The 25,188-nt window shown below is 40.8% G+C and overlaps 1 protein-coding gene across 1 annotated transcript in view; it reads right to left on the bottom strand.

The window, feature by feature from the left end:
- LOC124616297 (putative ferric-chelate reductase 1 homolog) overlaps positions 1 to 25,188 on the bottom strand; it is a 352,043-nt gene that overhangs the window by 37,970 nt on the left and 288,885 nt on the right. The window contains exons 3-7 of the mRNA XM_047144600.1: positions 11,579 to 11,670; positions 10,633 to 10,810; positions 10,349 to 10,543; positions 10,103 to 10,210; positions 9,431 to 9,587 (exon numbers count right to left, since the gene is read on the bottom strand). Of these exons, the coding sequence (XP_047000556.1) occupies positions 9,431 to 9,587; positions 10,103 to 10,210; positions 10,349 to 10,543; positions 10,633 to 10,810; positions 11,579 to 11,670 (730 nt within the window). The remainder of the gene's footprint in view (positions 1 to 9,430; positions 9,588 to 10,102; positions 10,211 to 10,348; positions 10,544 to 10,632; positions 10,811 to 11,578; positions 11,671 to 25,188) is intronic.

The following is a 25,188-nucleotide window of genomic DNA, read 5'->3' on the forward strand; positions in this document are numbered from 1 at the left end:
TCCAGTCCACTGTACACTGCAGGATTCATTTCACTGTATCTTTCATGAAAGTTTCAGTAATGACTGAAGACAGCTAGCTAAAAATGGGAGAAATATCTACAACTCATCTTCTATAATTAATAAGCCAAGTTGCATTAGTGAGAGAACCACGGATTATTATTAAATGCAACATTCTGTGTGTCAAGAGGCAAAATTGAGGTCAAATTCAATCTGCTGTTTGGAAGAAGTAAAAGAAAATTCAATCTTTATTCCGTTAAAAATTTCAGATCCATTCATAATACAGGGTGACATATAAAATATATCCCCATCTGTCTTGTACATAATTTGTGGGTTCTATTAGATAACCCATTAGGCATCTCAACAGTAGTAGAGCTTGGTGAAACAAATTCACAATACCATCACTAGGAGACTAGCATTTACAATGTGGCTGACAATTGCTCAGAAACAATGCAGCAGTGATTAGCAGTTGTATTACTTTTTCACAAAACAAAAAATCCTTTTACAACTCAGTGGCAGTTTCGACATCTGTTTTACACACTGTAGGCCTCTTTCAAGAAATTCATGCACAGGCTGTATGAAACACCAATAGTGGAAGCTAAATGTCCTTGGCAAAAGTCTGTTCATCAACCAGCGAATATTGACACTGTTGGCCGAGTACACCAACCCTGGTCAAAAAGCATGATAACCAAGGTCCCGCGATCATGGTTAAAAGTAAATCTTGTTTAAAATGTTTCTGCAGTGCACCAATGTTAATCGATGGTCAGCAAACCGTCATCAGCCAACCGTGCATTTGACCACGGTAAACTCTGTACATTGCAATGGAACATGCGCTGGCGACGCAAAGATGTTAGTAAATATGAAATTGCACGGATAATCGCTGGTGTCACAGTCTCTCTTTAATGTGTTTTCCGTCAACAAGCAGAAGTCTGTATACATACGTCGGCACCTATTTCTGATCCCCCCCCCCTTTTTTTTGCGGGAGAATGATGTGGAATAAAAGAAGAACACTGAATTTCTCTAAGTACGAGATAGATGTACTTCTTTAACTGGTGGGTGAAAAAAAATAGGCAATGTGGTCTCACGTGGAGATGCAATTTAATTCTACTCCTGGTAACTTTACTCATAAAATAATAACTTTTCTAGCTTCATTGTAAGCGTAGGATGTGGCACACACTGGCTTTTAGTTTGAAATTTGAAAGTGTTATTGATGTACCACTGAAATACATGATAGGGTTATGTACATTTACACTTGGAATTGTTTTGTTAGTTTTAAATTTAAAATCCAATGCTGTGCTACTGTTAACTAAAAATTATGTGACTAACGGAAACTTTGCTGTTGAAAATTGCGAACATATGTTTCTCAGATAGCCTTGTGCTGTTTCTTCATATATGCCTATACCACTTTCTTTTTAATGAACTATTATGTAAACAACAGCCATATATAGATCTTAGATTTTTATTGCAGTCATAAGTTAAGAGCCTCAGAATGCAAAATGGACTTATAAATGTAAGTAATATAAGAATTAATTTCTGGTACTGCAAACTACAACATTTAGTTAATTTCAGGTGTGACAAAAAGATTGTGACACGCTGAAAACCTGTTATGAAAACATGAAAAGAAAACTTCAGAAAGACCTTGCAGAAGAGAAGATTGAAGTGTATAAAACAGGTGGGGTGGGGGGGGGGGGGGGGGGGCATACCCAAAAAACCAAGATCCATGATCGGGCTGAACTGTTAGAAATTGTTGGTTCCTCAATGAAACCCTTAACAAATGCATACAATTCCGATGCACAGTTTAGTATGATTGTGGATATTGTTAATATGGAGTGCAGTGCAGTGAGAACACACCACCTGCTTCAGTTGTCGAGCTAGCAAACTGCACACAACCTAGCACTTCCCACACACATGACGTAATACAAAGTAAAGAGACATCAAACAATGTTCTGGTGGATGTGACCCAGCTGCAGTCTGTTTCGCAGTCTCCTGATCCACCCAAAGAAAACATTTTCATGCCAAAAAATACATGGCATCCTCGCAGGATGCCTGCAAAACCAGGCATCAGGTTCAGGAACAATAATCGAAAATGTGTGCAAGAAGAGAGTGGAAGTACTGGGGGCCCAATTACACATGATGAAGGCAGAACATAAGGAGGAGCTGAGGATTAAAAATACATAAGTAAGCTACATGTCAGTTGCAGGCCTGTACCCATAATATTAGGTGCCAATTTCTACTTAATTGACTTAACAATGAGGTAGACTGTTAATGAATCAAAATAATAGTAATAAAGCGTCCTTGTTACTCTAACTTTGAAATGAACATATGTACTCTAACAGTTATATACATGAGGCCCAATGTAATTATGTTTTGCAATATTTACACCAGAAATATCCTAATATATTAAATTATGAGGGGAAAGTGCTCCAAACCATAACTGTGTGTGCCATTTCCCTAGTAATACTCTTCACCTGGTAATGTTTATAATGGGAACCTATAACTTTTATGACAATACAATTTGTAGAGAGGCATTTTGAGAAATACATTGCTGTGATGGGCACCCTTTTCTGCAAAAATAAATATAGCATATATAGCTTTCCTAGCTATACTCTGCACCTGGTAATGTGTACGGTGGAAACCTGTAACTTTTATCACAACAGTATTTGTAGACAGGCATACATTGCTAATATGTGCACTCTTTTCTGCAATAGTGAGATTAGCATTGTGTGGCTTTTCTAGAAATGGCCTGCATCTGTTAATGTTTATAATGGCAACCTACAGCTTTTATCACAACAGAATTTGTAGCAAGATATTTTCAGTAATGCATTCCAATGATGGGGAACTTTATTCTGCTGTAGTAATCCTAGCATGTGTGGCTTTCTTAGCAATAATCTGCGCCTGCTAATGTTTATGATGGCAACCCATAACTTCTGCCACAACAATGTATTTGTAGTGAGGCATTTTTCAGTGGCACTATGCTGTGACAAGGAATTCCCCTCTGCAAAGGTGAGCATTAAATACACGAAAAAACTGCATTGACATCAGTGACAGAGGGAGGGAGGGAGTTTTCCTTTGTAATAACTTAAAGTATTACACTTCTTACAGACAACCCACAGCATTATGGTTCCACTTTCATATCTTCCGAGGTAGCACACTCCTTAACTAATTATTGTTCTTGCACTGATCCCCAAAGTGTTAGACATTGCTGACAAAATTCCATTGCCTTTTGTAGCAATGAGAACTTGTTTTTGGTGGCAATTTCTAATCACAAATTTGTCTTCAATTTCATGTATTTTTTTGATTCCATACAGTTGTACATAATATTGTGTAAAGTGCTGCTACAGGCATGACTGGCTAGAATTAACAACGTAATTCAATTCTTTGCACAGTTTGTCATTACATCAACATTTACATAAGTGATCTGGGCTACAACCTTATAGCCACACACACTTATGTTTGAAGCAAATCATATTGTAAATAAAGAGTAGTGATTAATATGGAAACAATTTAACAACTAAACGATGCCAAACTCACATTTCATGTTATTACACAAATGATTATTTTGTGCCTATGTGTTTACTGCATATTCACAAGTTTAAGCTAATGGGTGATAAGACTGCATTAATAGTGAGCAGAAGTGCAGTAAAATAATCTCTAATCTGAAAGGTTCTCATAATAATGAATGTGCTCTCTTTAATATTGCAAAATTGTTGGACATTCACATATTTGTTGTTACAGTAGGAAATTTAAGAGATAACAAGTTTGTTTGTGTGCCCATCCTCCGCAGCAAGCATATAAATACTTGTTTTGCAAATCAAACTGCTTTTTCCTGCTGCTAGGCAGTTTGATTTGCAAAACAAGAATTTAAGAGATGTTTAGGATTGGATCTATAGTGAACATAATACAGAACTATCCATTATATTTTATTCCGTTTGATTTTACTCTCACACTCTCTAAATGTAATGGAGTCATTAGTTCTCAAATTTAAGTACATAGACAGAAACTGAACATATATATAAATAACAGTACTGCATTGCTTTCACAACCGATGTGATACAAGAAATATATCTTTAATAATGAATTATCAACAGTTCCACACTAAAAAAAATCTCTCAGAAAAGCAGCAGCTGGGTAATTGTCCGTAGGCAACATATCCTGTCTCTGGCATGCCTCAACCTCAAATTTCTCATCACACACCCAGTTCAGTGAATTCTTTTATGTTCCCTAGATAACGGAAAAAATAGATTACATGCTGAAATAACCGGGAAAATTAAAAATACGGCAGAATCCCGTAACTATAATCATAATTTTTCCATTCTGAACAATATCTGAATTTATGTTACCTTATTGGAAATGTTCATTAATTATAGCACTGCGAACTGCTTTTCCTGGTAATGTATCATCACGATACATCTGCTGTCCAGGTAGCACAGGTTCGTTACCTTAAATGTTGGGGCCTCTCTCATCTTTTAACCAATTTAAAAGTAGAGAAATTTCTGGATCTTCTCACGGTTCTTCACTGCTTGTACTCCTCGCAATATTATGTAAGAAAGCTGCACCCACTATTATTGACATTGCTTTCTGTGGATTACATCTTATTCCTACAGATGATATGGGAAATCATCTCTTCCACAAGCCATATTTTCTCTCAGCAGTGTTTCTAGTTTTAATATGAGGCCAATTATATAGATGCTCTGCTTCATTTTGCGGATTTAAAAGTGGAGTTAAGAAGTAGGATCTACATGCACAACCACTATCTCCCAATAAGTGACCTTGTGGTATTTCTCCATTTTCAAATTGTGCTCTTTGAGTATAGTTGAGAAATATGGTACTGTCGTGCACAGAGCCTGGCCATCGAGTGACAATATCTCTTATTAACAAATTGTGATCACTAATGGTTTGACAGTTAAAGGAAAAATATGATTTCCTATTGCGGAAAAGTTCCGCATTATGTTCTCCAGGAGACTGAATTCTTATATGGGTACAATCCAAGTTACCAGGAATGCCAGGAAATCGGTCCAATTGACTAAAACCATACATCACAGAGCGCACTTCTCTTGTAGGAAATTTTATAAAGCAAGGAGACATTGATGCTATGATGTCTGATACATCACTGATGATTCGTTGTGCTGTTGTACGATGTACGTTACTGTTGTCCCCAATAAAAATGTTGAATGCACCTGTTGTATATGCCCTTAAAGTAATCAAAAGTCTGTTCATTGGCAAAAAGGGGTTATTCTGATCAGTAGGAAATCCGAACCTATAATTAATTTGGTTTAATAACCACCACACTATTTCTTTTGACAGACGAAATCTCTCTTCAAACTTCCTGTCACCATAATCTTGAAAAGGGTTTCCCTTTTCCAAATCACTCCAACACAGTTTTGGTCATGTATTAAATGGTCAAGGTATAACAATTCTTCCTCAATGCCATCCATATCATCAAAATGCGCCACCAGCTTAATAATGTATGCTTCTAAAAACGCGGTTATGTCTAGAAAACTGGGAAAGAGCCCCAGTTAAATCTTACCATGGTCGATTCCCTCATTTAACTTAGATTGACGTTGGTGCACTAGAATTTTGCGTTGAACAGGATTATATATTGATTTAACCACGGTTAACTGTTAATCGAGATTGGTGCACTCGGCCATGTGAGTTGCTCTAGAGAGAAGTTCCAGCAAATCATGCAGAAAGGCAGTAGTGCAACTGAGCATATCCGTATGCTCTGTTAAATGGATTCCTAAAAGTGACCTCCAGATGTATCCATACAAGAAGACTACTTCTCAGAAGTTCACTGCAGGACACAAGCAGCAGGGACTACTGTGTGTACTGGACTGAGGAAAGAGAAACTCTCAACAAAATCTGGTTTTCAGATGAGGAGGATTTTTATTTGGATGGTGTGGTTAAGCTAAATTTACACTTTAGGGCTTCTGAAAATCCCAGAGTGCTTCATGAACAACATTGCTCTGAGGTTTACAATGTTGGTCACAATTTCCTTTCATGGTCTTACTGGACCTGTTTTCTTTGACAAAACCAAACAGTGCACATTATTTAGCCAGATTGAGATGTCTTGGCAACAAGAAACTGTTGTTCAAAGCTCCATCATTAATATGATGGTAATGATTTGGATGCTGCTATTACAATGGTTTTAAGTAAAGGACTAAACACTGCACCCAAGCCCAAGGTTTTACCAATCCCTCCATTGATCAGTGCCATTGAAAAAGCTGTTTGACCTCTTTCTATAGAATCAGCAGAAGAAATAAGAAGTGAAACTTGTCGAGCAGTTATGAAAGCTTGCCCACAACGGAGTAACATGTCTGTGACAGAGGGGGCTGCACTACGTAAGCTTTGCCAGGATACTGAGATGATGGTTCTTCCAATGATAAAGGTAATGTCACTGATTCAGTGTCTTGTGACAACTATCATGATAAAATGAACAATTTACTGTGTGATAGCACATAAAAGAAAATCAGTAAAGAACCCACCAACCAAGTGGTAAGGAAGGCTGCTTCACTTTAAAACACATGCCCTTTCCACTAGAAGTTGTGCAAAGACTTAAAGTGGTGCAGTTCCTCTGAGGCTTTATGAACTTCCAAAGATCCAGAAGAATGGAGTTCCTCTGTGTCTGATAGTAACATTGGCCCTCCAACCTATGACTGTGCTTAACATTTAGCATCACTATAAAGGCCTCCGTTGGAAAAATGTGCTTATCATGTGTGTAATTCTGAGGACTACATTGGCAAATTAAAAAATCATTCAAACTGAACACTTCTGATACGCAAGTCTGTTTCGATGTAGCGTTGTTGGTCATGAAGGTTCACTTTTGAGACTCATCATTTCTCATTGGCAAAACCTTTGACAAAGAGATTCCATAAACGAAGTCACTTCACAAAGGCATCTATATTTGCATTTGTTCTGAACTCAGTGGTATTTAAGAAAAGGTAGTGACTCTTGACTGTGCTGTAAACAGAAAAAATGGATTCACTGCCATAAACATTAATCAAAACAGGAAAACTTTGAATGGAATCATTCAAATCAACCCATCAAGGGAGGAGGAGAGAGAGAGAAAATAAATGAACAAAGAACACCACAAACAAAGTGACATTCACAGATTTATGACTCAAACCCATTTTGTAACAGTTTAGAAGCACAGTTCACTGAACAGCTAGTACTAATTCAATGTTCTGTAAAAACTAGGAGTCACAATATTAATATAACATTAAAGAAATGAGTCTGCTACACTGTATCAATTTCCATCATTAAGGTAAGATAATGTTCTGGGCTCTGGTCTTAAATGGGCCAAATGGGCCCACTGCCATGTCATCCTCTGCCAATGGCACCATTGGATGCAGTATGGAATGGCATGTGGTCAGGACACCACTCTCCCAGTTGTCACGTTTCTTGACCTGGGAACTGCTACTAATCAGTTGAGGCTCCTCAGTTGGTCTGTTAGGGCTGAGTGCACTCCGTATAAGACTTCACAGCAGGAAAAATCCCTGACAGTACCAGAAATCAAACACTGGTTCCCCACATGGCAGTCAGCCATGAAGACTAGTCGTCTTTGGAGACTACCACCACCACCACCACCACCACCACCACCACCACCACCACCGTACCCAGAAAATGCAACAAGAGGGTGAAGGGTGAAATTAGTGTTCAATGCCACATCAATTATCAGATATTGGAGACTTCAGTACAAGACTTGGTTTGGGAAGGGTGGAGGATGGAAACCAGCTGAGTCCTTTTCAGAGGAACAACCCCAGCATTTGCATCAATGGATTTAGGGAACCTTGTAAAAATTGCTGATGGCCTAAAAAGGGCTTTAACTGCCATTATCTCAAATGCAAACCTAGTTTATTACCACTGCACCACCTCACTTTGAAGAAAACATCAGAGATTATTATAAATTTTGGTTAGAAGGTCTGTATCATCCACTTTACCATTCCAGCCTTACATAGCTCAATTTGTATTTGTTAAGTCTGCTGCTCCAGTGTGTACAGATCATGTTTCAAAAGGAAAATACAGCAACAGAATACTAAACATGAGATGCTCAGACACCAAGATTTGATTTGAAAGCTCACTTGGCAATGTTATGAACGACTATGTGTTTGAGGCTACATGGTAAAACACTGCATCTTTGATTGTTTGTTCAATAAATGATCTGAAAGATGAATTTTAACAGCACTTGAGACTAGCTCATTTTTATCAATATGATTTGTTTTAAATTGATTGAAAGTGTGGGTCAAGAATTAGTGGTGGATTGGTGACAAATTATCGATCCTAATCATGTACTGAGGAGGACAAATTATCAGTTTAGTTTAATTTTTTTTTAATATTTTAAGAATTAACATTGTTTTAGTAATTAATATTTAAAGAATTTTTCTGAGTCAAATCTTCAAACTGGTTTGATGTGGCCCACCATAAATTCCTCTCCTGTGCCAACCTCTTCATCCTAGAGAAGCGCTCACAATCTACATCCTCAATTATTTGCTGTATGTGTTCCAGTCTCTGTCATCCTTTACAATTTTTGCCCTCTACAGCTCCCTCTTATACCATGGAAGTCATTTCCTGGTGTTTTAACATATGTCCTAACATTCTGTCCCTTCTTGTCAGTGCTTTCCACATACTCCTTACCTATACGATTTTGCACAGAACCTCCTCATTCCTCACCTTATCAGTCCACTTAATTGTCAACATTTGTCAATAGCAACACATCTCAAATGCTTGGATTCTCTTTTGTCCCAGTTTACCCACAGTCCATATTTCACTACCACAAAATGCTGTGCTCCAAACGTACATTCTCAGAAATTTCTTCCCCAAATTAAGGCCTATGTTTGGTACTAGTAGACTTCTATTGGCCAAGAATGACCTTTTTACCAGTGCTAGTCTGCTTTTGATATCCTCCTCCCTCCATCCGTCACTGACTATTTTGCTGCCTACCTATCAGAATTCCATAATTTCATCTACTTCATGACTACCTATCCTGATAAGTTTCTCACTGTTCTCTTCAATTTGTTTGCTTTTAGTTAGTTAATAATCCTGTTCAGTTTTCTGTAACATTTAAGTTCATTTCTGATGTACAGATTTCACATTTATAAATCTTAATTGAGGTCCGTTTATTACATACTACCATCCAAATAATAATATTAAAATCATCACTTCTTATGAATGATACACACTAAATTTCATATCTTTCAAGTTCTGTGTTAGTTCTTTAGTTATTAAGATATGAAGCTATTAAACTATGCAAAGTTTTATTTTGTTTCTCTTACTGAAGGAATCACTGAATAAGTGGAATTGTTGATGAAATGAATAAAAAACATTAGTATTTTAACCTATGCTTAGTAAATATTTATAAAATTAACTCTAATTCTGGGAAAAGTATATTCTGAACTGATTTCTCAAAACATACAGTAATAATATGTCATTAACATACCTTTGAGACTTGTGCCAGAAGCCAGAAGTAGGAAAAATGGTTGATTGGCTAAATCATATGTCTTGTTGTTCGTGTAAGTCACCACTTGCCTTCTAAATCTGCAGTAAACTCGACCATTGACGTAACTGTGATTCACTAACGTAATTCCTTCAAAAGGCTGTAAATTAACACAGCAATGAAGTACTTAATTGAAAAGGTATGAGTGACCATTTAAAACAAAAAATTCTAGTATAAACAGGCACTAAAATGTATACCTAAAGAGCTATGACCACTAGCTTATTTTCACTGCTCTGTGAAACATCTCTTCTACTGAAGAAGTGCCCATAGCTCTTTGCGCAAGGAATGGCATGGACAAGGAAGGTATGAAAGCAGAAGTCTTTTGCTGGAGTATTAATGAGTTTTGGTAGAACTCTATGATTATTCATAACATTTTGTAACCACACAGTACCTTATACAGTAAGCTAAAACAATATATACAATATCTAAATTGGGTATTACATGCAGTTATAGAGCTTCTTTTGTTGTTCAAAGCTTTGCCTACATCAGTATGCATGTGTATAGATTCACAAATACAGTTTTACATATTTGTTTTTATAAGTATCCTATCACACTATGTATATATCCAATAGTTAAGCCATGTAAGTAATAAATTCTTAGTGTAGCGTAACTTACTTTTCCATCGCGGAAATTGGCCTTGTCGTCGGGAGCATTTGATGACCTGTATGCTTGAACAGCTGTATTAGTGGCATCATAAACACACTCCACAACACTGTCGTCACCCTGTAATTGAACATTATATATGTGACTGAAATTTATTATCCAATTTGCATTTATATTAAGTCTCATGTACTAGACATACATGTGAATAAGGTCTCAAATTCACTCACTACCTCATAAAAATGACATTTTAGTGCTCACCATAATTCCATCATCTGACAAGCCAACAGCAACATATAAAGCACTATCTGCCATCATTTCAAATTCATAATCTTCTACTCTATCAAGAACCGATACCATCATACTACAACTTTTTGTTGCAAGACATTCACCAGGACCAAAGCAAGCTTTTGTTGAGCCACAGCCTTCATATATAGGGTTTGAAGGTTCTGATATCTGCATGGAAAAAAAAGGGAGCCAAACAAAGTCAGGTATCTTGCTATATTTTTATTATTAAATTATCTCTTAATAGAAGGTCAACATACTGCTTTAGGATCAGGAAACTCTGGTATAACTGGTATCTCTGTAGTAGACTTCACTGGATTCCTGGTTGTTGAGATTCCTGTTGAATGATCAGTTGTGACTTCTGGGTGTTCAACAACTTTCACTTCTTCTGACAAAATCCCTGTCCAGTAAGTCTGGAAATCTTGCACAACAGTGGCTCTGAAAATTCAGAACAGAAGATATTTGAAAAAACTAACAATACTAACAAACAATAATTAAAAATGAGTACCATAACAGCCGGCCGAAGTGGCTGCGTGGTTCTGGCGCTGCAGTCTGGAACCGTGAGGCCGCTACGGTCACAGGTTCAAATCCTGCCTCGGGCATGGTTGTGTGTGATGTCCTTAGGTTAGTTAGGTTTAACTAGTTCTAAGTTCTAGGGGACTAATGACCTCAGCAGTTGAGTCCCATACTGCTCAGAGCCATTTTTGAGTACCATAACCATTAGTTGTATGAAAATTTTATCCCTAGTATGTACAGCTTTTCACTAAATATCCCTGACAATTAATATAATGTCGTTTGTACAATTTGCATACATTTTCATAAATTAAACTCACAGCACAAAGATAAAGCTGCTACAGGACACTTGAGTTTATTCCCAACAGGCTGCTGCAGAAATGCTAATGATCAACTTATATCATCAAATGGTATAATAGTAATAAGCAGCTTTATTTTTCCTCATCTTTGTTATAAAAATATACTATATAAGAGCCATTATAAAAGAAGAGCTACAAAGTAATAGATGTTTAACTCTACAAATGTATAATAGACAATTTAATCTTCCCTACCACCAAGTTAACAATTTTGTTTAGTGGCGTGTTACTTTGTTACTGACTAAATACAGTGGCTTACTTAAATATTCATGATTACAATAACCTTAATGAATATTCCTAAGTTCTGTAATCATGAAAGCCATTATAAATTACTCACCGGAAAACGAACATTTTTATGTCTTCGTCTGGTGCTGTCCACTCAAAAGTTAAGGAATTCTTCTTTGAAGCATCCTTATGAGTTACTGCCGACTGAAACAAGTCATTAAGCAGAACTGTGTATCAGAAAATTAGTGAAAGAAATGGAAACAGGAGAAAAAGAGGACACAAAGAAACAGAAAAATACTGCACATGCGTTTAGCATGTATCTTTATACTTTATGTAAGAAAACTGGCAAATGATAGGCCATTAGGTTATTGTGTATTGTGTTTACAGTAACATAAAAAGCATATTACACTATTTCTTCTCACTCATGTACTTCAGGTGTATACTCTGCAAACCACTCTGTTGCATGGCAGATGGTACTGCCCATTGCAACACACACTACAATTTATTTCTTTTCTATTCCAATTTGGAGTGCAGGGACAATAATTGCTTAAATGCCTATGTGGGTATATACTTAAGAGCACTCAACTGTTCTTTAAACTTTGTAAGGAGACTTTCACATGAAACCAGGCATACCTTCAAGCATCTGCCAGTTCCAGTCTTTCAGCATTTCTGTAATGTTCTTCCATGGGTCAAGCAGACCTGTGACCATTTGTGTTGCTGTTCTCTGTTTGCGTTAATATACCTGGTAAGCCCTATTCGGCAATTGTGTCTCTCACTCTAGTAATATTCTTTGACAGATCACAGCCAAGTCTTTCCTCTGTATCCTGACAGTTTTTGCCCAGTATTCGAGCAGTGTAGCCAAGCTTTACTTGCGGTTAAGCATATTTTATCATCCCATTTCATACCCTTGGAAATTGTTAAAACTCTGTATTTGTTTAGAGTTTTTCAACTGTAATTATCTATCATTAATATTTTAGTCATAGGATCCTACTTCCTTGTGTTTTGTTAAGTGTATAGCTTCACATTTCTGTATATTTAAGGGAAGTTGGAAATCTTATCAGAATATAATTTAATGCTAGTGCAGCTCACGGTCTAGCTGTCAGTGTCACAGCCTCTAGATTGCAGGATCCCATTTTGGATTCCTTGCTAGACTGGAAATTTTCTTCACTTCAGAATCTGATGTTTGTATTGCCTTAATCATCTCATCTCCATTGACTTACAAATTGCAGAAGAGTCATCAAATAAAACTACTTGCCCCAGGAGGAGAAACAAGCTCTGATCACGTATCCTGGGCATTTCATTTGAAATAGTGCTTCATTACAAATGACTGCATCATCTGCAAAATGTCTAAGATTCTATTAATATTTGTTGCCAAGTCATTAATATTAAACATGAACAGCAACTGTGCCAATGCACTTCTCTAATACATTTCAGAAGTTCCTTCTAAAGGTTTCAAGGCCCCACCATCTAAGATATCCAAACTGGGTCCTCCCTATCAAGAAATTTTCAATAGTCACAAATTGTGTGTGATAATCTGTATGATAGCTCATTCATTATTAAGTGTTGGTGTGATGCTGGATCAAATGCTTTTCTGAAGTCTAAAAATAAAGCTGCCACCAAATTTCTTAACCCATAATTGTAGTATTGTAAAGTGAGCAAAGTGCGAGATTGGCTTCACATGACAAAGTTTCAGAATTCGCGTGTGCGCGTGTGCATTAGGTCGCAAAAACAACTGAGGCTTTGACAACCAGCACATCATTCTCGAAAATGGCTAATAACTCATACGGCAAACATACACTAGAATGCAAGTGGTCAAAAAGAAGAGCATTCAGTCAGGAAATGGCGAACTGTCTAAGGTTGACACCAGTGAGCCTACTGTGGTAGGGGAATCACCACCTAACAAATGACTGCTAAAGTGACAGTGCCCAATATGAAACCTAGCTAAAATAATCTCATTACAGTGAGAGGGCGAAGAGGAGGTTGACCAAACTCCCGGGAAAGGTTAAAATCTCTGGAGCTTGTTTGCATGAAGAGAGGACCAGTGATGATGCCAAAGTGACACCACCTGCACAGCCTCATCTCCCATCAGACCAATGTGACCAGGAACCCAATTAAATCACAGTGGCTCCCTCAAGAGTGAGTGGATGCTTTCTTGGACCCATTTCACTAAAGGATGAACTGTGTACAGCACACAGAGGCTCTGAAGGGCATTGACGGAACTGGAGTGTGTAACAATTTAAAATCCTGTGTTGTCTGATGTACTGCATAGCCTGGTAGAGGGCAGAGACCTCTGCTATAACTACTGAACAGTATTTCAGAAGCAGATACCAAAAATGGATGGTACCAATCACGAAGGCACACCCACCACCACAGTCAGTCTTTGAGCAATCAGTGAACACGAATGTGCTACCGCTAACCTGTGTGCAAAGGTCAAGAAACAGCGATCAATCTAATCTGCTGTAGTTTCCTTACGAAGCAAATGAAGATGTACATACTTCGCACGCGCCGACTGGCGACGCTCTGCGCTGACAAAACCGAACCGCGCGCAACCTGTGATCTTTTTCAAACGATTTTACAGAAACTATTCACTGAAAATATTTGATTTTTGTCTTACTTGTAGAGTTATATGTCAGCTTCGTGGGGAAGTGCCCTTCATCTCGCTAATGACCATTCTTATTGTGAGGTACACATTTTAGTAAGACACTACGCAAAACTCAAAAAGTTTGCGACTAAAATTAGGGGTCGCTATGATTTTGCGTTTGGTGCGTATTACACCATATGTTGCTGCGTATGAAATTTTGCTAACATGTTGAATTTTTGTTTAGACTTGGGAGGAGGTCTCTATCTGCCTCCGATTTCGAGAAAATGGATCCCATGTAGCGCTGCCACTTCCGATTTCACGCCCGCAAGTATGAAATATTCGCAACATGTCTCATATCTCGGAGAGTTTTTGACAATTCTTAAACACACGGAACTTTCTTATCTATGGCGATATATTAGTACTTCCATTTTTATTTATTTCACTCCAGCGACTGTAATTTTTTAAGAGCTAGCGAAACAAGAATTTCCTAGTATGAAAATAAACATGAAATTTCTTCTTTTATGTTACTGCAAACCGACACTACGAGGTTTTTCGTAAGCTACTGAACTCTGTGATTGCCAATTACTTGTTTACTGAGGCACTCCGTTTCGGAATTCTGACGCAATAGCTGCTGTGAGATGAGTTTGGCAAATTACACTGTGACAAAGGAAGTACAATTAAACCTGTCACCAAGAGAAATGTGGCTGTTACTCACAAACGGTGATGTTTCTTCGAATGAGAAAAGCTTAACAACTCACACAAAAATAGATTGCCAATTCTGTTGGAATTTTTGTGGAATCCCCGTAACCCATCGTATTTTTAACACTGAGCGACTGGAATGGAAACTTACCAAAGGATTTTATTTCTTCTCGTGATCTGAGCAGTATTAAAATAATGACGAGCATTCCTTCAGGCGGAATGATAGCCACATGCCAGATACTGGTTACTCACCTACGGCTTGCCAAACTGACAATGTGTGATCGCGAATAAAATAGTTGTTATTGAGAAAAATAAACAATTGATCTGTCGCACAACACAATGGTCAGTGTATCGTCAGCAGCAGAGGATAATGCGCGCGACAGAAATGCCATGTGTGCCTTGTGAGTTGGAGTTCGAAAAAAAATTGTCATGAAAGTATACGATGGGTTACGGGGATTCCACAAAAATTCCAACAGAATTGGCAATCTATTTTTGTGTGAGTTGTTAAGCTTTTCTCGTTCGAAGAAACATCACCGTTTGTAACAGCCACATTTCTCTTGGTGACAGGTTTAATTGTACTTCCTTTGTCAGCAGTACATTTCAACAAATTAAATATATCTAATCATAACACTCTTAGGATATTCCTACTTTCGTAATAATACCGACCATTTTTCTTCATTTGTGTAGCCTGTTGTACAATTAGTTTATTAATGCTGACAATGTGCATGGAACAATTGAAATGTTTTTTCTCATCACGGCGAACCAATTAAAACATTGTTATTTGTGACTGCTTTTCGAATGTTTCTAGCTTGCAGTGGAAATGTGATGTTCACATGCATGTAGTACAGTGCGTCTTATTACATTATTACATCCATATCCAAGTAATCACAGTGAGACTTCTATACTTCATATCTTGGACGCTTTTTACCAGGAGCACAAAGGGATCACACCTGTGGAGATTATACATTTCTAAATATTTTGTAACAGATCGTACAGATACGCCAGCATACTACGCAGCCAGAAGATAACCTTGTTTTACTTTCCTGCCTTGATTCTTAATCACACGATTTTATAATATTCCTTGCTTCCTTATTCACTACCCTCTGTCCCTTCTTGTGATCTGAAAACATCGCGGAGGCATATGATACAATTCCAGCGGCCAATGACTCATCAGTTACTGAAGTATGCATTTTTTTTGACAGATGAAAAACAAAACTATACAGATATAAACAACAGATCTACATGTACACATATAACAGAAAAGTATAATGTACTAACGAAGAAAGCTGGAGCGTTTAAATGGCGAAAAACGAGATACTACCCAAAGGCAATAAAATTTAGTACACAGTAAGGCAAAATTTATCGTATGGGCAATACTACCACTTCTCATATGCGCCGTGCCGATGTGAGCATATAGCCGGGCTACTTTTCCGCTTCCCGGCTCAGATTTCCCACGGTGCTAGCGAGGCACGCGCGAAGCGCGGCGCGAGAAACTGTGCCACAACCACAACGCCGCGCGACCTGGCGCAGGCGCGTGTCGCGTCCCAGTCGCGTCGCGTCGCAATTTGCGCGCTCCCATTTGAACCTGTGCAGTTACAAAAATACGCGCTGCGCTGCGTCGCGCCACACGCGCTATACGCGTCTCAATTTGCGCCTAGCCTCACAGTAAATGCGGTACTGTAGCATCCACCATCCTAAGATGAAAAGGTTATCACCCAAGCCGAGGTGGCTTCTTTCCGAGGGAGGATAGTGGGTTGATGGTGGATGGAGCTTTAAAAATAGCGGCCTGAGGTGTTGGAGATAGCAGTAGGGTCCACAGTGACATCTGCTATGGTCAGGCCAGAAAGTGGGGAATGGACTCTGGTTCTAGAGAGCAGATGGTACTGGCCCCACACAACAGAAGAGGGAGCGAGGCTGTTAAAAGAAGTAGTAAATGAGATCCAGCTACCTGTTCCGCTATTTCGAAGAATGCAACAACACTGTGCACCTAACTGTTTATAAGGAATACAGTTCACCATCGTAAGATTATTAAAAACGCAGAGAGCACATCTCTGCGTACAAATCTTGTCATGGCGTGCCTCAGTCCAGGACACGGCACAGTAAAGAAGAAATGTGGGGTATGGAACATTCTGCGGCAATAAGGAAAACGTTTCTAAGTTACTTTACCTGGTCATCACACCTGGGGAAATGATGTTCATCGAAGGTTGCCTGGGAGGAGTTTCCTTCCAGTCGGCTTTACAAAACTGCCAGTTGAGTTTACACATAGGTGGGATACGAGTCAGCAAATGGATATGACACAGGAAATCGTCACTCGAGTACATGTCGGAGAGAACGGGTTATCTAGACAATGACCAAGCTAGGCAGTGCAGAACGAGAAGTCCATTATGGGAATAGGTGTGTGTGGAGTCAAAGAAAGGGGGTGCGACAGTGTTAAAACAAATGATATTGAATTGATTGAGTTCAGCCAAGAGGGCACCTCTCCAACTGTTCCTGGGCGAGCCTGAAAGGGTGTAGTGTGCATTAAAGTCACCAAGCATCAAAAAGGGATGAGAGAGTTGATCAATAAACTGGAGGAAATCTGCCCTAGTGACACCTAATGACGCAGGGATGTAGACGTTGCAAAGAGAAAAGGGAAGCGAGGAAGGATAATATGGATTGCAACAGCTTGTAGCTGTGTGTTCAGTGAGATGGTTTGGCTATGAATGTCATCCCAGATGACTAGCATGACTTCCCCACGAGGTGGAATGTCGTCCTGGGTGGTAAGGTCAAAGTGGACCAGACAGAAATGTCAGAGGTCAAAGCACTCTCAGAAGATGCAATTTTTGTTTCTGGGAGCCAGAAAACAAGTGGACGCTGCGATTCCAAGAGCAGCTGTAATGCCTCTTTGTTGAATATAATGCCCTGAACGTTCCATTGGAGGAGAGTCAAAGCGGGGAAAGGGGAGGAGGGAACAAATGAAGGGTTGTCACCTAGACAGCTGCCGAGTGCCAGCCTTTGAGGACTCACTGCTACAGGGCGCAGAGGCTGGAGGATCCTGTTCCACGAGATCTACATAGCCGGCGGCATTCTCTCTGGGTCGGCGTATGGATCCCAGGGTGGAAAAACAGTAGATAGTGCGCACCAGCAAAATGAGAGGTCATCTGGGTGAGTATCACACGGCGATACCGTTTAAGAGATTCCCCGAGTTGGGAAAGGAGAAGACCACTTGCCTTTCTTTGATTTCTTAGAACCTTTGCTTTTGGCAGATGAAGGCTCAGATGTTCGTTGACTGGAGGGACGTAACAAGTCTTCATGGGAGCGTTCCGTATGTCCTTTCGAGCCTGCTGGTTGTGAAGCAGGTGATTTCGTCGCCGGGGATGAAGATTTGTTGGCTTGTTGCGCAGCTGTGGGAGAAGGAAATTGGGATGCTGCCATGATACTGGGCGATTTTACAACTGCAGTGCGGAACTTGAGCTGCAAGCCTGGGTGGCCATGTTCTCCGTAGAGCGAGGCATACGAAGAACGGAACTGCAAGTGCCAGATGGTAAAATGCATGGCTTTCAACTAGCCAGCAACCTGCGGAAGACATGGTAAGGTACTTTTTCCTTCACCCGGATCTCCTGAATGGCCCGCTCATCGAGATACACGGGACGGACATTATGGATGAGGCTGCATGGTCGCCATTACAACTGATACAGTGGGGAAGAGGAGGCTGGCAATTGCCCTCTTTAGCATCCCAACCGCAAGTAATACATTCGGCCGTGTTTTGACAGGACATAAGAGTGTGGTTGTAACATTGACACTAGCAGCAATGCATTAAGTTTGGAATGTACAGTCGAAACGTGATGACTTTACAGCCTGGTTTGATCTTTGAATTAAGCACTACTCGATCAAACATCAGAAATAAGAGTGGCCGTAGGTACTAAGGTAGCATCAACCTTTTTCATTCCCCAGTGAACTGCACCGACGCCATGATCAGATAGACAAGTTCGGATTTCACCTTCAGTCAGATCACCAAGCAGCTGAGTATAAATAACACCATGCGAAGGACTCAGTGTTCGACAGGCCTCGGCAAGAACAGGACAGGACAGCCTTTGAGGAGCAAAACTGTAAGCAATTGTTGGGCTTGAAAATCACAATTGGTCCCCCAGAGGCAAAATTCAGTTACGTAAGCAAGAGCAGGATTTCATAGGGCCTGCAACTGCATCAACACCTTTCTGAAAAATGAACGGATTAACCGTAGCAAAGGACTGACCTACTTCAGTACGTGATACCACTACGAACTGAGGTGCAGTTGGGTGATTCTTTGAACTTTAGCCTCATTCTGTTTACGTTGAGTAGACAGACTGACATTGTGATTGGCTCATTGCAAACAAATACCCCACGATTGCCAGCTTCTCCTACGGCGCGCTCCTTCCAACTGGGGTCGCGCGTTCAGAGGCAGGCTCACCTGCCTTAGGTCCCTACAGCACTGGGATGCCAGGGCAGGTCTGCTGGCAGAGACGCAAGATCAAAGCGTGGGACGCAATGGAGCCTCTCGCACCTGGCAGCTACCTGAGTATGGCATCTCTGCCGGCAGGCTTATGGCCACTTCCACACCAGGACGCCAGCAGAGTTGCCAAGTGCTCACCTGCCGCTCATAAATTAAGGATAATTGCAGAATGTGGTGCCACACAACGTGGCACTACACAAAACTGGCGCTAATAGCATAGGCACATAGGGAACACACATGTCAGATCTGTAAGTCCACGGTATTGCTGATAAGTTGAGAAAACCGTCCCGAAACACATGTGCTACAAAAAGCCACTGTTTCCTGCGCATGTACCCCTACATCAATATGGGATATGATCATTATGCACACGTACACAGGCCGCACAATGGGTTGGCATACTCTGGATCAGGTGGTCGAGCAGCTGCTGGGATATAGCCTCCCATTCTTGCGCTAGTGCTCGCCCGAGCTCCTGAAGTGTCCTAGGGATTTGAAGACGTGCAGCGATACGTCGACCGAGAGCATCCCAGACGTGCTCGATGGATTTAAGTCTGGAGAACAGGCAGGCCGCTCCATTCGCCTGATATCTCCTGTTTCAAGGTACTCCTCCACAATGGCAGTTCGGCGGGGCCCTACGTTTATCATCCATCAGAAGGAAGGTCGGACCCACTGCACCCCTGAAAAGGCAGACATACTGGTGCAAAATGACGTCCCGATACACCTGACCTGTTACAGTTCTTCTGTCAAAGACCTGCAGGGGTGTACGTGTACCAATCATAAGCCCACCCCACGCCATCAAACCACGACCTCCATACAGGTCCCTTTCAAGGACAATAAGGGGTTGGTATCAGGTTCCTGGTTCACGCCAGATGAAAACCCGGCGAGAATCACTGTTCAGACTATACCTGGACTTGTTCGTGAACATAACCTGGGACCACTGCTCCAATGACCATGTACTGTGTTCTTGACACCAGGCTTTACGGGCTCTCTTGTAACCAGTCGCCTGTTCAGTCGCCTGTAGACTGTGTGTCTGGAGACAACTGTTCCAGTGGCTGCAGTAAGGTCCTGAGCAAGGCTACCTGCAGTACTCCGTGGCCGTCTGCAGGCACTGGTGGTGAGATATCGGTCTCCTTGTGGTGTTGTACACTGTGGACGTCCTGTACTGTAGCGCCTGGACACATTCCTGTCTGCTGGAATCGTTGCCATAATCTTGAGATCACACTTTGTGGCACACGGAGGTACCGTGCTACGACCTGCTGTGTTTGACCAGCCTCCAGTCGCCTTAGTATTCTACCCCTCATAACGTCATCAATGTGTGTGTTGAAAATGGCTCAAAGAACACAGTCACCATAAGCACGTCTGAAAATGTCTGCACACTCACTCGCTGCACCGTACTGTGACATGCACCAACACACCTCTGCGTATGTGGACTGCTCCCAGCGCCACCGTGCGACGACCGCAAGTCAAACGCACCGCATGGTCATACCCAGAGGTGATTTAAACCCGCAAACCGCCCACCAGAGCGTTGTTTCACCATGCGTCAGCATTAGTCTTAATTTATGAGCATGAGCGTAGTTTTATCCGCCCATATGAGCATTATGGGTAGTTTTGAGATCGCATCATTTTATCTACGAGATGCAGATGAAATCAGCAACATGGGCCACTCAATCTCAGAGTTATCCAAAATGCAAACTGGAAAAAAGGTGTTGGAATTACCAGGGTCATAATTGGAGCTCAGTTCGAAGAATAAGCCTCTCCGCTTTACAATCACGTTCTAACTACTTACCATAACGCAGTTTCTGCCCTCTGGCAGGCTGGAGATCGTGGAAGTTATCGATCCTCAATTTCTACACATCCTGTTCCCGATGATCCACTCCAGCCACAAGAGCTTTACTCCACAGACGAAGCACATTTACTATCCGGGCTATGTCACTTTTCCTCGAAACCTACTTCCAGACCGAAATAGCACAGCCTAATCTCCTGTTTCAGCCATAGAGTAGAAATATCTCTGGAGTGAGCATTCAGAAGCGCAGAATTGATTGTGTGTTTTCAACATACGTTGCCACAATGGTCACGTGATCTCGGGACGGACGCCGTAGATTTGCCCGACATTTATCCTATAAATTTTGAATGTTGTCATATCGCTAGTAAAGACAGATTCCCTTCGTAAGTGCTGTGGATTTAGTATAAACGTTTTGCCGGCACCATAGCAATTTACGTCTGATATTTGAAATAAATTGGGCTCTTAGCTTTGAAGAGCAAAATGAACGAGCATGACTTCACAGAAGCTTGTCTTTCATGTCACATCTCGTCAAGTCGCTTAACACAGTACTGACGGCGAAATTCGTGTTTTGAGTCACCATCCCTAATATGCATAAAATGTTACAGTATAGTATCAGAACTGAGGAGCTAACCACGACAAAATTTGTCAATGGCCGAAGCAAACATTATAACATATGTTCTTGATCAATTATGTTTGGTAAATTACTGAGAAGTGAGACAACGTTTCAAAACATCGACAATTATTTGCTAGGGAAAATATGTACATTCATACACATCAAAGAAAGCTTCTAACGAATTAATGAAGCCTGTTAAACTTATCCATTATGTTTCTTACGTAATTTTAACGTCATTAACAACTGTATTTGACTCCTTCATTAAAGCTGACTTTTTGCTTAAAATGTCATATGGTGGAATTTGCTTCGTCTACTTATGTTCTTATACATATACATTGTGGGCGTCAGCGCCGTTGTGTTATCGTAAAACCTAAATAACTTTTCGTCTTCAGATATAAGACCTCGGTTGTGTAAGAAAGTGGAAAAAATATCCCAATCGTCATGGAACATCTCCAATTTGTCACTAAAACAAAGCGCTATTATAAAATAAAGATTATGAAGATACAACAGTACAAAATCCAATATTATAATGAGAACGAGCGCGGCGAAAATAGGTTCACTCAAGATGTTAACAGACTGGTACTGTCAAAATTTTCTTCCCGAGAAACCTTGGTGTACCGTGGAATGACGTGACGTTCCGTTGACGACCTGTGAGAATGCCTCCATTCGAAAGGTATTGTAGAAAGTTTTGGTGTTGTGTGACGAGGCGTGACGTCACCTGATGGCGGACGCGAATTGGTGTTAAACAGTTGACGTCGTCCCTAGATCACGTGACAATTCCAGTTTAATGTTGACAACATGCGCAGGACGCAATGCTCACTCCAGAGATATTTCTACTCTATGGTTTCAGCAAGTGACGCTAATGGGCCAGATACATCACACAGGCTGGAAATATTTTAGGCAGGTTTCCGACTTCTTGCCTAAACATTCATAAATTTAATTTCAGTTTATAGCAACGTACTTCTCAAATAGAAACTGAAGACCACTTCTATGTACACTTTACGGTTATAACTAAAACTGTAAATATCGTTGCAGACAACAAATAGCTGCAGAGTACACAAGTCACGAAAATCTTTTTCTCTGGTGATTATTTTCCTTAAAACGTGACTTTTTCGCCAGTTAATCTCGGGAAATATCCACTATCTCGTCAAATGAACGGACACAGTATCAGGGCACTGGAAAATAACACTGTAATGTCTTTCATAGTAAAGCGAGTCAAATAACCCGTTAATATCACGGTCAGCAGTGAATGGATGTGCCCAGAACTACTTTTTCTGCATTCTCTTTTTATTTCGAACTTGCACACAAAAGTTTCAGCTCTTTTGCCGAGCTGAGACTGAAGGCTTTCATCTGGCGTCTTGTACTGCCAGACTTGAGTGCTCGCAAGGAGACGCGGGTTCTATTCCCTGCGCAGGACTGGGTATTGTGTGTCCATCATTTTCATCATCATTGACACGCAAATCGCCGAAGTAGCGTCAACTAAAAAGACTTGCAATACGGCGGCCGAACCCCGAACGGGATATCCCCGCCAATAAATGCCATACGATCATTTCATTTCACCTGAGCGCTGCCGGTAGAAGACGTGCAGTAGCGTCCCCGTGCGTAGGGCCATCAGGTCGTTGTTCATACTTCCAGAACGATTGACGGTGGTGACATCTGGAAATTTGGGAAGGACACAGCTTAGGCAATAACCCCTCCCTGGGCCTGGCCTGCACCTGGGGGGGGGGGGGGGGGGACGTGCGAACACTGAACACTGTGTCGACCAGGGGCTCGAATTACGCGTTATCCAGTCATCTGTTATGCGTCAAACGCGTGCGTCGGTCTTCAGTAGCATACAGGGAGGACGAAGAAGCAGAAACCTCAAATGCCGAAGCGGAGGAAAGGCAGGAGATGGACAACGAAGAAAAAAAAAAAGTAGATGAGGGGTTGCTCTGGTGTCAGGCTATTAAAACCCAAGAACACATTCCAAAAAATATCTGAGACATGTTCCCGAAGGGAGGGTATAAAGAATATTACAAGGGTAGACATGCAGCACGGAAATGGAAGAGGTGCTGCAGGCACAAATTCACCGGAGATTAGTGAGCCCTCTGAGGCGAAAATACATGTTTGAAATGGAGGTGATCCTTCTGCTAAAGACTCCTTTCTTAAAACTCTGTTCTATGGTTCTGCAGGAGATGGATTTCAGGTAGGTGACTGTTTTGTTAGTAACTTCCGTGTCCCTTCTTGTCAACAGATGGGACATACTCTGTTTCAATTACTGAGCACAATCTTTTGTTTGAGAAAGCTATGGTAACTTAAATGTCGGTTGCAGTTTTTTCTGCTTTCAAAGAAGTGACATGTAATTCCCTGATTCTTCCTCCTTTGAGACAGTCTTTTGCTCCTTTGCACCATACATACATTCATTCTGAATACTCAAAAAATTACAATGATGTAACAGAAGTGATGGGATAGCGATATGCAGGTATACAGTGTGGTCCATTCATAGTGACCGGGCCAAATATCTCACGAAATAAGCATCAAACAAAAAAACGACGAAGAACGAAACTCGGTATAGCTTGAAGAGGGAAACCAGAAGGCGCTATGGTTGGCCCGCTAGATGGTGCTGCCATAGGTCAAACGGATATCAACTGCGTTTTTTAAAATAGGTACCCCATTTTTATTACATATTCGTGTAGTACGTAAAGAAATATGAATGTTTTAGTTGGACCACTTTTTTCGCTTTGTGATAGATGGCGCCGTAATAGCCACAAACGTAAAAGTACGTGGTATCACGTAACATTCCGCCAGTGCGGGCGGTATTTGCTTCGTGATACATTACCCGTGTTAAAATGGACCGTTTACCAATTGCGGAAAAGGTTGATATCGTGTTGATGTATGACTTGTGATCAAAATGCCCAACGGGCGTGTGCTATGTATGCTGCTCGGTATCCTGGACGACATCATCGAAGTGTCCGGACCGTTCGCCAGATAGTTACGTTACTTAAGGAAACAGGAAGTTGTCAGCCACATGTGAAACGTCAACCACGACCTGCAACAAATGATGATGCCCAAGTAGGTGTTTTAGCCGCTACCGCGGCTAATCCGCACATCAGTAGCAGAATACTTGCGCGAGAATCGGGAATCTCAAATACGTCGGTGTTGAGAATGCTACATCAACATCGATTGCACCCGTACCATATTTCTATGCACCAAGAATTGCATGGCGACGACTTTGAACGTCGTGTACAGTTCTGCCACTGGGCACAAGAGACATTACGGGACCATGACATTTTTTTGCACGCGTTCTATTTAGCGACGAAGCGTCATTCACCAACAGCGGTAACGCAAACCGACATAATATGCTCTATTGGGCGACGGAAAATCCACGATGGCTGCGACAAATGAAGCATCAGCGGCCTTGGCGGGTTAATGTATGGTGCGGCATTATGGGAGGAAGGATAATTGGCCCCCATTTTATAGATGACAATCGAAATGATGCAATGTATGCTGATTTCCTACTTAATGTTCTACCGATGTTACTACAAGATGTTTCACTGTATGACAGAATGACGATGTACTTGCAACATGATGGATGTCCG

This window comes from Schistocerca americana, chromosome 5 (genome assembly GCF_021461395.2).
Source record: "Schistocerca americana isolate TAMUIC-IGC-003095 chromosome 5, iqSchAmer2.1, whole genome shotgun sequence".
Lineage (NCBI taxonomy): Eukaryota > Metazoa > Arthropoda > Insecta > Orthoptera > Acrididae > Schistocerca > Schistocerca americana.